At 62.4% G+C, this 11,062-nt stretch overlaps 1 protein-coding gene across 1 annotated transcript; it reads left to right on the plus strand.

Moving 5' to 3' along the window:
- The first annotated feature begins 568 nt into the window (after nt 1-568).
- USP36 (ubiquitin specific peptidase 36) lies at nt 569-10,889 on the plus strand. Its single transcript, XM_082492390.1, has 19 exons — nt 569-836; nt 909-1,130; nt 1,877-1,987; nt 2,286-2,388; nt 3,031-3,098; nt 3,520-3,590; nt 4,003-4,085; nt 4,418-4,529; nt 4,828-4,968; nt 5,275-5,375; nt 5,682-5,820; nt 6,087-6,782; nt 7,447-7,571; nt 8,134-8,661; nt 8,937-9,103; nt 9,503-9,673; nt 9,934-10,049; nt 10,142-10,274; nt 10,350-10,889. Exons 1-18 carry the CDS (start codon nt 584-586, stop codon nt 10,271-10,273), a joined length of 3,339 nt encoding a protein of 1,112 aa, XP_082348516.1. The 5' UTR covers nt 569-583; the 3' UTR covers nt 10,274; nt 10,350-10,889.
- The last annotated feature ends 173 nt before the right edge of the window (nt 10,890-11,062 follow it).

Genomic DNA, 11,062 nt, shown 5'->3' on the forward strand with positions numbered 1-11,062 from the left:
TCGGGACGTGGAGCGCGGCGGGGTACAGTGAGCTTGTCCGCAGCAAGGGGCGGAGCCAGCGGCGGCCTCGCCCCCCTTGAGGGCCAAGCGCGGAAGGAGTTGGCGGTGGCGTCTCCTCTCTCAGGCGGCGACACGTGCGCGCGGCGGCGGGGACCCGGATGGTGAGTGCGGGCGGGCGAGACGGTACCGGGCGGCATCGGACGGGACGCGCCGGGACGCGCCGGGACGGAGCACAGACTCCGGCGTCGCCCTCCCTTCCCCTCCCCTGCCCTCCCCTGCCCTGTCCGCAGGGCCGGCCGTGGAGCGGGCGCGGCGGGGCGCCGGTACCGGGCAGGCCGCACGTGGCGGCGGCGGCGCTCAAGGTCGCGGGCGGCGGCGGGCGGGCGGGCGGCGCGGTGCCCGTCGCGGCGGCGGGGGCCCTGCGGCGGGACTAGGCCCCGCGGACAGGGCAGGGCCCTGCGGCGGGACTAGGCCGCGGCCTGTTGCCCCGGCAACGCGTGGCCCCGCAGCCGGAGCGGAACGGTCCGGCGCCCCCGCTCAACCGGCCGCCCACTCCACGCAGCCGGGGCCGCCGGGCCCCGCCATGCCGATCGTGGAGAAGCTGAAGGAGGCGCTGAAGCCGGGCCGGCGGGAGGCGGGCGAGGACGGGGAGCTGGGCCGGCTGCTGGCCGCCTCGGCCAAGAAGGTGCTGCTGCAGAAGATCGAGTTCGAGCCCGCCAGCCGCGGCTTCTCCGGGCAGCTGGAGCTGCTGCGGGGCAAGTACGTGCTGCTCAACCCCCGCGCCGAGGCCACCGGCCGCCACCGCGGCCCCGAAGAGGCGCCACCCGGCAAGCAGGGTAGGTAGAGAGGGCGAGGGGGGCCCTCCCCACGCTCCGCGCCCCTGCCGCTCACCGCCCCTCTCCCCGCAGGCAGCAACCATGCCCCCGGGAGCCTGGGGGACGGGGTCCCTGCACCCCAGAAGGTGCTCTTCCCCGTGGAGCGCCTCTCCATGAAGTGGGAGAGGGTCTACCGGATCGGTGCCGGGCTGCAGAACCTCGGAAACACCTGCTTCCTCAACTCCACAGTGCAGTGCCTGACCTATACACCACCGCTCGCCAACTACCTGCTCTCCAAGGAGCACAGCCGCACCTGTGAGTGGGGAGGGCCGGCTCGGCAGGGAACAGGAGCGCCCGCCTGTCCTGCTTCCAGTGCTGTGCTCGGTACCTCTGCGCAGGCGAGGGCTGTGCGGGTGTTGGGATGCACCTTCTCTGCTCCTTCCTGCCCATTTTTCCATTCAGAGGTCATTCCTGCATACAGCTTGCTTTTCCTGGCTGTAGCAGTGTTCTGAGCTCTGCATCCTGGTGTCTGGGGAGGTTTTGTCTCTGCTGGACATAGCCAGGACTAAGATGGGTCCAACGGGTTCTGCTGGCTTCCTGGGGGCCAAGCTGGGGGTCCCAAACAGCCCCTGACTGCGGGGACTGCATGAGGGCAGGGCAGAAGGCTGCGTACAGGCAGCAGGTGCTGTTTATGGGTGTCTTTGAAAGGGTAGGCACTGCTCTGAGCTGTCACCAAGGGGAGTGCACGGGGCTCTCAACCCCATCCACAGGGCTCCAGTGAGATCTGGTCTCAGGGACAACCTGTGGGCTCCTCCAGCAAGTGCCATTGACCTGATTTCCGTTCCCGTGGATGCTGTCTCGCCTGGCGGGGTTGCAGTGGCTGGGGCTGCACCAGCCAGGGTAGCATGTGCTGGTCCTGGTGTACCTGGGATGCCTCAGAGCTGGGCAGAGCTTGTAGGGAGAACTGATTGTGCCTGAGCTGTGTTGGTCCAGAGATCCCCTGTACTGCCTCTGTCTCTTCTGGGTTTGTCCTCAACGTCCTGTCTTCTCTCCTGCTCCAGGTCACCAAGGAGGCTTTTGCATGATGTGCGTTATGCAGAACCACATGATCCAGGCTTTTGCCAACAGCGGCAATGCAATAAAGCCAGTGTCCTTCATCCGAGACCTCAAGAGTAAGGATGGTTGTCCTCCCCTTCCCTCCTGTAGCCGTGCAGGAGAGCAGTGACTAAGGCAGGAGCGGAACCTTTGAGATCGGGACAGGTCTTGGCAGACGGCTCTGCTGAGATGACTCACCGAGCCTGCTGGGGGCTGGTGACTTCATGGGCTGCGTGGGGCTTCCCCCGGGGCTGACATAAGTCTGACATCTGGTTTGGGTTGAGGGGGCTCAAACCCCAGAGTCCCTGCCCCGAGGGAGGGAGGGCCTGCCTCTGTTGCAGCACGGGCTGGGGCTTATTCCTCCCTCTCCTGCAGAGATTGCCCAGCACATCCGCTTCGGCAACCAGGAGGATGCGCACGAGTTCCTGCGTTACACCATTGATGCCATGCAGAAGGCCTGCCTGAATGGCTGTACCAAGTATGTGGGGCTTCTGGTGGCCCATCACAGCTCTTCTCCACTGTCCCCTCCCTGGTCCCCTGCGCCTGGGGGAGGGGACTGTGGGGAGAACATGTCCACCAGGTCAGACTCACAGAGGGAGGTACTGACTCCAGGGGCCTCGGGTGGATGGCCCAACGCTCTGTCCCTCTGTGACACATCTCTGGCCTGTTGTCTGCCTTCTCCTGACACCTCCGCCCCAGTGTAGCTGTCGTCCTGTCCCCAAATCCCGCGGCTGCTGTGGGTTTGGATCTTGTCCCAATTGCCAAAGAATCCAGACATGCTGCCTAGTTTGGCCCCAGGTCTGTGGCTGAGCTGCTTTCCCCTGCACCCTCTGTCCCGGGAAGCCTGCGTTGCCCCTGTGTGCAGTGCCCAGCTCTGAGCTCCAGCCAGGAGGTTCTGCTCCTTCTAGAGGAAGGTGCGCGTCGGAGCCTGGTGCTACCCCTTGAGCTCTGGCACTGGGAGAGCAGACTGGCAGAGGTTGCGACTTCCCTGTGCTCCCAGAGCTCTGCAGCCGGTTTGCTGGCCAGAGCACATAGGGGAGCTGTCCTGAGGACACAGCGGTGGCCTGCAGGGGTGGCTGTTGTGGCAGGGCGGTGTGTGATCCGGTACTGCTGTCTCTAGGTTGGATCGTCAGACCCAAGCCACAACGCTGGTTCACCAGATCTTTGGCGGTTACCTGCGGTCCCGTGGTGAGTGCTGGCTGCCGGGTCCTGGGCCTGTGACTCTCAGGGCGGCTCTTTCCCTGAGAGCTGTGCAGTAAAAATCTTTTGGGAAAATTGCTAAGTATGTGTAAACTATCCAGAGCTCAGTTGGTTAGGTTTGCAGTACCTGTGGGTCATCACCCCTGTTGTAGCGATGGAAAAAGCTGTTGGCTGTGGGTCCCCAGCTCATTGCCACCGGCAAAGGAACCCGTGTTGCCGGCTATCTAGAAACTCTTGCTGTCCCAGCATGGAGTGGAATTGCCAGCCTTCCTCCCTGCCAGGCTGTCAATTCTGGCGCTCGCATCCCAGAGCCCAAACCCGAAGAGGGGGAACACTGCAGCTGCCTGTGCTGGGTGGTGGTGGGTGCAGGTGTTGTGCCAGGGTGTGCTCATTGCCCTTTCATTTGCAGTGAAGTGCTCAGTGTGCAAGACTGTCTCGGACACTTATGACCCTTACCTGGACCTGGCGCTGGAGATCAGGGTACTGCGGCAGGGTCAGGGATGGGGAGGAGCTCGGCTGTCACGGGGGATGTTCCTGCAACTGCACCATTACCACTGTCAAAGCTCCTTAACCTGCCGGTGTTGAGGCACGGTACTGGCAAGAGGGAGGCAGCAGCTTCTGTTGCACTGCCTTCTCTGTCTGGCAGGGCAGTGCCCATTGCCTGAGCATGAGCCACGACTCCTCTGTTGAGGCTCCGTGGTGTTGGGGGGCAGTGCAGCCGTCCCTCGCAGCGTGTTCGCCAGTGCCTAGGTGGTGGCAGGCTCATGGGTTTGGTGTCATCTGTGGCCCTGTGCTTGTACTGTGTTATCTCTCAGGGCCAGCTTCTCGGCAGGGAGCCGGGCTGTCAGGTGGACAAGCCACTCGTGCCCTGACCTCTCCTCTGTCCTTGCAGCAAGCCACAAACATAGTGCGGGCGCTGGAGCTGTTTGTGAAGTCAGATGTGCTGGGCGGGGAGAACGCCTACATGTGTGCCAAGTGAGTGTGTGGGGCTGTAGGCGGGAAGGGGCCTGTGGGTGTGCTGGTGGGAAGCAGGTGGAAATCCTGCCACAATATGGGAGGGCTTCTCTACCTGCTCCATGGCTAAACCATGAGGTTCGAGGCCATGGAAGCCAGCGATAAAGCCTGCCACTCCTTGGCTCCCTCCTCTCATGAGGAGGACCTGGGCCAGCAGACATGGCTGTGAGCAGGTGGCCTGGAGCAGTGCCTGGTGTCGGCAGCATCATTTCCGTGGGGTTTGCCGCTTGGCTAGGGCTGGCAATCATCTGGCTGGTGGAACAGCTTGAATAGCTCGAGCTCTTCCTGTGCAGATGCAAGAAGAAAGTGTCGGCCAGCAAACGCTTCACCATCCACCGAGCCTCCAATGTCCTCACGCTCTCGCTGAAGCGCTTTGCCAACTTTGGTGGAGGCAAAATCACAAAGGTGAGTGCTCGGCAATCCATAGCTGGGGGTGTCCCTGGCCCGAGGCTCTGCTGCCCTGGGCAGGGTGGGAGGTGGTCCAGTGCGCAGTGTGAGCTCTGCCCCAGTCCTGCAGCCCTTCCCCAGCTGTGCGGTGTGGTGGGAGTTTGACTCATCCTGGCATCTTCCTCACCGTGACCTTGGCTTGGGGAGAGCGTGTCCCCTCCCTCGAGAGATGGGACTCGTAGGACAGCTGGGCTGCTCTTGCTGTAGCAAGAGAGCCATCTGCTGCACAGGTTCCTGAGACATCCTCTCTCCGCAGGATGTGGGGTACCCTGAGTTCTTGAATATCCGCCCTTACATGTCTCAGAACAATGGGGATCCTATCACGTATGGACTCTATGCAGTGCTGGTGCACTCCGGGTACAGCTGCCACGCGGGGCACTACTACTGCTACGTGAAGGTGAGCCCAGGGCGCTCTCTTGGCACCTACTCTGGACTGGGGACTGGTGGGTGCTTGTGAGTCCCTGGAGTGCACAGAAAGGAGGGTGCTTAGCAGATGTGTGTTGCGTGGAGCACTGGATGGAGGGTACAGGCTGTGCTCCACTGCAGGACGCAGGGTGGTCTGCTCTCACAGAGTCCCCTTGCCTGCCCTGGGCCGCCTGTGGGTTTTGGGGAGAGGAGCTATGCTGACGGGCGCTGTTCTGCTGCTCTTCAGGCCAGGAGGGTCCCTGGACACAGCCCAACCCTGTTGTCTCTTCTCCTGCAGGCCAGCAATGGGCAGTGGTATCAAATGAACGATGACCTGGTCCGCTCCAGCAATATCAAAGTGGTCCTCAACCAGCAGGCCTACATGCTGTTTTACCTGAGGTGAGGGCACCCTGTGTCTCCTGCCCCTTCTGCCCCCTGCACTCAGCGTTTGGGACAGGGCTGGTAGCATGTGCCTGGCCATGGGACAGAGCGTGGCCCATGTAGCCCCGATGCCCTTCTGCATGCACTGTCTCGGAGGAGGGTGGCAGGGAGAGGTCCAGCCCCTTGTTATGGTTTTGCTGTAGATCAAGAGCACCTCACCTCCTCAGAGTTTCTGACTCTTCTTTCCTGTGTGCATCTCTGACAAGAGCATTCCAGTTGCTCAAACACTCGCAGTTAACACATACGCTTCTCTGCCTTCACCAGAATCCCCAGCCCCAGGAAGAGCACGGAGGGGCCCATTGCCAAAGCTGCCTCCAGCCTGCCTGGCCGCAATGGTGGTGTCTCTGATCAGGTCAAGAAAACTGTGACCAACGGGCCCCTGTCTTCACCGCTGATGGGCCGGGTGAGTCCTGGAGACTGCTCTCAGCTAGTGCTCCCGGGAGCTGCTGCCCTTCTGCCCACTCTGCGAAGGGCTGGTGGGCTGCCGCTCTGCAGGGAGGTGGGTGCACTGCTCCAAATGGGCTGGCACGAGGGAGGACGGTTTACAGGAGAGAGCCTGCTGAGCCAAGCGTTCTGTGTGGGCCTGGGGAGGGACAGGGAGGGCAGTATCACTCTGTGTCCTTGGGTCCTTGAATTCTCTCCTCACTGAACTTCTTCCTTTGTATCTAGAGAGCAGACACGCTGCCAGGGAAGAAACTGTCAGGGCCGGAGGAGGTTGGAGTCCCTGTGGCCCGCAGCACGTTTGGCACAGGGCCGAAGCTGTCGAACGGAACTGCTCCACCGAAGGTGCCCGCTGGGTCCCCGTCACCCAAACTGCCCCTCAAAGCCACCCACATGGCCACAGCACTGCCCGATGACACAGCGCGGAGGCCCAAGAAGCCACTCTCCTTCCCGCAGCTGCCTCCCACGCCCAGAGCAGTTCAGGGCTTCTGCGACACCAGCAACGGAAGTGGGGCCAAAGCGGAGCTGCCCCGGCAGAGCTCCTGCGAGAGCAAGCAGCCACCTACCTCACCCAAGCTGCTGCTGGAGACCAGCCCTAGCCAGGAGCCCAGGGGCAGTGGGGAGAACGCCGGGACCCTGGAGAGGGACTCCTGCGGCAGCAGTGCTGCCAGCCCGGTGCACAGCGCGGTGGGGAAGCTGGCCAAAGCATCCCAGAAGGCCAAGAGTGAAACCAGCGGCTTCTGCACCTCTCAGGAAACGGACTGTGGCACGGACCTCCCTGCTGGCCCTGGCACTGAGCCGGCTGCCCCTGAAGACTCCAAGCTGGCAAAACTGAAATCCTCCCTCTTGGCCAGTGCAGCTCTGGAGCTGAGCAGCACCATGTCACCGCCACCGGCCAAGAAGCTGGCACTTTCCGCCAAAAAGGTGAGTCTGAGCATCTGCCCGGAGACTTTAGTAGGCACCTTGTGCCTTCTGAACTGGGGCTTGTGTTGAGGGCAAGTGTAGAGCTAATGGTGGGTGTCTTGCTAAGCTGGAGGCGGGTGGGGAGAGCCCTCGGCCCCAGGGCAGTAGCAGTTGCTCTGCCCTCCCTCTGGGTCAGGCTGTGGGCCCAGGTCCCCGCTGTTGTGCACATCCCTGAGTGATGCAGGAGAAATGGCTCCTGCCTTCTTGCTCAGGGTGGAGGGGTGGCTGTGCCAGTCCCTGCAGCGGGGTGGCCTCACCAGCCTTCTTGGGGTGGCATGTCCCCTGGGGTGAGTGAAAGCAGGTGACGCCGCAGCTGGAGGGCTGCGGAGTTGCCTTCTCCCTGGGCAGTGGTGTGGGACTGGCCCTCTGGGCGCTGCTGTGCAGCCAGGGCTCAGGATGGTGCGCTGGGGTTTTTGTTCTTTAAATTTCCTTCCTTCCTTTTTTCCTTTGTGCTTCTAACTGAAAACACTTCTGATTCTTCTTCTACCACCCCCTGCTTCCCTCCCCCCGTCTGTGTCTGTTCCCCTCCCCTTTCTCTGGGCTCCCCTTTTTATTTTCTCCTCTTGGCTCACGGAAACCTCTTTTCTTTAGACCACCAAGTTTTTATTTATGTCAATAACTGCAGGGCAGCACCCCGCGGAAGGCGAGCGGAAGTGATCGCCATGCACAACCTCACCCACAATTTGCTGACACCTACCCCATGAACACCACCCACCCCGACTCCACTCCCTGGCCTTTTGGCAAGTTGAGGTAAGCAGTGCCAGTTGCCCCCAGGCTCCTGCACGGCAGCAAGGCCAGTAGCAGCCGCGGGGTACTCCACGAGGCAGCTAGGTGGCATCACAGCTGGCTCAGAGGCCGATTTTGTCAGCCAGCTTTCCTGTTCTCCTGGGCTGGCAGAGCTTGCTCTGAATCTCAGAAGCGGGGCAGTTTCTCTGACTGTTGGCACAGGGTGGGAGGGAGCTTTGCAGGTTCTGACCACGGACTAGTGTCCTGTGGCATCAGGAGGCACCAGCCCGGTCTGGATCTTGCTCCGGGTCTCCCTTGTAACCTTCACCATTAGCATGTGCTGCAGCAATACTCACTCTTTCCTAATCCCCCGGGGGACAGCATGTGCCCTGCATGTGGCTGGCACTGGGCAGATGTAGGGTCACTGGGTGCTTGCAGCTGCTGCTCCGAGAGCAGGGTCTGATTCGGATTTTGTGGCTGAGGCAGTAGCAATTGGTCCTGTGCTCTTGCACCTTGGGGTGGGGAGGAAGAAGGGGGCTCCTGACCTGGCTTTCAGATCATGTCAGCCTCTTTTCCTGTCCTTCAGGCTGTCCTCATCTGCTCCCAAACTGCCAAATCCTGAAAAGCCTGGCTTCAGCTTCATCCTCAACTCCGCCCCTCAGCTCCCAGCCTCCCCCCTGACCAACGGTTCCACTGCCCACCCCTCACACCTCCTTCCTCCCTGCAGCAGGGAGAAGGGGCCCAGCCAGGCCATCCCTGGTTCCCCCAAAAAGAAGCAGCGAAAGCATCATCATGGAGCAGACGGCAGTCCTCATGCTCCAGCTGTGAAGGGCAAGGATGAAGTCTCCAGCCCTCCCAGGAAGAAGAAAAATCTTGCTCAGGAGGGCTCGGTTTCCCTCATGGGGAAGAAGGCAGCAAGCAAGGGTCCCAGCAGTGGCCAGGAGGGGCTGGGCTGTCAGGACACGGAGAGCAGGCCCAAGCAGCAAGTACCAGAGCCTGGTACTTACCTGGACACGGAGCCCATCTCTCCACTCAAGAAGAAGAAGAAGAAGAAGAAAAAGAGGAGAATGGAGGAGACAGAAGAGCACTGCTCTGGGACGCTGTCCTCGGGCAGGTGAGGGGCTAGGGTCGTGCTGGAGCCCTACACACCCCTACTCTGCCTGAAGTCAGGCTCCCTGGGCTGCAGTCAGGTGCCTCTTGTCTTTCTGCGGGTGGGATGAGCCTTGCCATAGAGCCAGCTGAAGCGCTGGCTTGCTGAGGGTGGTGTCACCCCTCCCCAAGTGCCACGCTGGGGTGCAGGTGTCCCTGCGTCCTGTTGCCCTGGGGGAAGCTCAAACTCTTTCCCCCTCTGGTCTGGCTGGAGTGAGCTGACCCCACTGCTTTCCCCAGCTCTAGGAGGGCTGAGACTGAGCCCCAGAGGACAAAGCAGCAGCAGAGCATTGAGGCTGGTACTGGAGAGAGCGAGCACCGCAAACGCAAGCGGAGGGAAAGCTTCAGCAGCCCAGCCTTGAAGCGGCCGGCTACCAATGGCGTGCACGCTGCAGACAGCACCCCAGGTATGACCATGTGCCTCCACCCTGCCTGATGCCTGGCAGGGGTGAGCCAGCTGCTTGTCTGCCCACGTAGCCTCTCAGAGCACTGGTGTCCAGTCCCGGTGCTTGCTGGTCCCCACAACTGCCTGGTGGTGCCTGTCCTCCTGACCCCCATCCTTGGCTGGCCTGTGTGCCGCTCATGCAGGAGGGCGGCTGGGTTGTACCCTGGATGAGGGTGTGCTCCTCTCCAGACTAGTGGGGACAGCCCCCTTGAGGGCTGAAGACCAGACCCCAGCGTGCCCAAAGCCCCTGAGCCATCGGGACCTTATTGGTCCTGACAGTGTCTCCTGGGGCAAGATCTGCCTTGGAGATGGAGTGACACGAGCTCCCTCTGCCTTGCCCTCACCCCGCCTGTTTCCGCAGTGGTAGCGTGTGCCTGGGACAGCCAGGCTGGAGATGGGTGCAGGAGCTGCCCGGCTGCCCCGAGCCCTGAGCCTGGCCATGGGGCTGGCACAGCACCCAGGAGCCAGGAGTCGTCCAGTGTAGTGGAGGAGCTGCTCAGGAACTCCTTGGACAAGGCTTATGGCAAACAAGGTAATCCCTGCTCACTGGGGTGGGCAAACAGCCACGCAGCTCCCCTGCCTGGAGCCCTGGACACGGGCAGAGCCCTTCATGCTCTGCCAATGCCCGAGTTTCCCCCAGCACCAGCACAGGCAACTGCAGGGGCTCCTGGAGCCGGGCAGATGTGCCCAGCTGAGGGGCTGTTGGGCGTGCTGGCCCAGGGTGGGAGCCCTGCGCAGGCAGGTGCAGCGGAGCACAGCGTGGTGCTCCCTGCTGACCACGCTGCTCCACAGTCCTGACCTGGGAGGGCGAGATCTCGGCTGTCAGCCAGGATGCCATTCGGGATGCCACATGGGCCCGGAGCGAGACTGTCATCGATGAGTGGGATGAGGAGTTTGACAGAGGGAAGGTGGGTGCTGGCTGTGGCCTGGGCTGGGGTGGGTGGGGGGAGGCAGGGGGACTCTACCCTATGACCCCAGGAGCCTTCCTGCCCCTGCACAGGTAAAGAAGATTAAAAAACTGAAGCGGGAGCGGAGGAGACACTTCAATCCCTTCCAGCAGCTGCAGAACAGGCGCAACTTCTGGTCGGTGACGCATCCTGCCAAGGTGGCCAGCCTGAGCCATCGGCTCTGAGGTGAGCGAGCCTGAGGGGGACAGGGAGGGGAGTGGCTGCCTGGCGGGGGTTCTAACGCTGCTCCTTTCCTCCTAGGTTGAGATCTGCATCCCCTAGCTGGTGCACGGAGCAGTCCTGGGTCAAGGACTGGAGGGGGAATGCTGTTCTGGGGGTCGTTGCTGGACCCTGCTGCAGAGGGGACACCAGTGCCATGCATCTACAGGGCCCCAGCCCTGGGGATCATACCATGCTTGCTCTCCCCAACCCTCCCCTTCTGGGAGCTGCCTTCCTTGTGGGTCCAGGGGTCCCCATGGGCTAGAGCTGCTTCCCTCTGCTCTCCAGCTAAGGAGGAGCCTGTTGAGCTCTGACCTGCTCCCCTGCCTCAACCAGGCTCCTCTGCTAGCTCCTCTGTGCCTGGGGCTGGAGCAGCCCCTTCTTCCCCCCAGCCTGGAGCTCCAGGCTGGGGGGGACTCCTGGAAAGTGCCTGCAGCTCGTCCCTGCTGCTCCGGGTTCGTGTGCCACCCCCTGGGGAGGGGGACGCAGGGCTGCCCAGCACCGGGGCTGCTGCTGTTCGTCTGCTGGGGGTGCTCCAACCCCTCTTGCCCTTCTGCTGTCCCCCCTTCTGTCCCCCCTTCTGTCCCCCCTTCTGTCCCCCCTTCTGTCCCCCCTTCTGTCCCCCCTTCTGTCCCCCCTTCTGTCCCCCCTTCTGTCCCCCCTTCTGTCCCCCCTTCTGTCCCCCCTTCTGTCCCCTGCCCGGACAGGGCTCCCCCCACCCTCCCCCAAGTGGCAGTGGCACCGTTGGCCCCCCC

Source organism: Vanellus vanellus (assembly GCF_965231255.1).
Source record: "Vanellus vanellus genome assembly, chromosome: 17".
NCBI classification, from domain to species: domain Eukaryota; kingdom Metazoa; phylum Chordata; class Aves; order Charadriiformes; family Charadriidae; genus Vanellus; species Vanellus vanellus.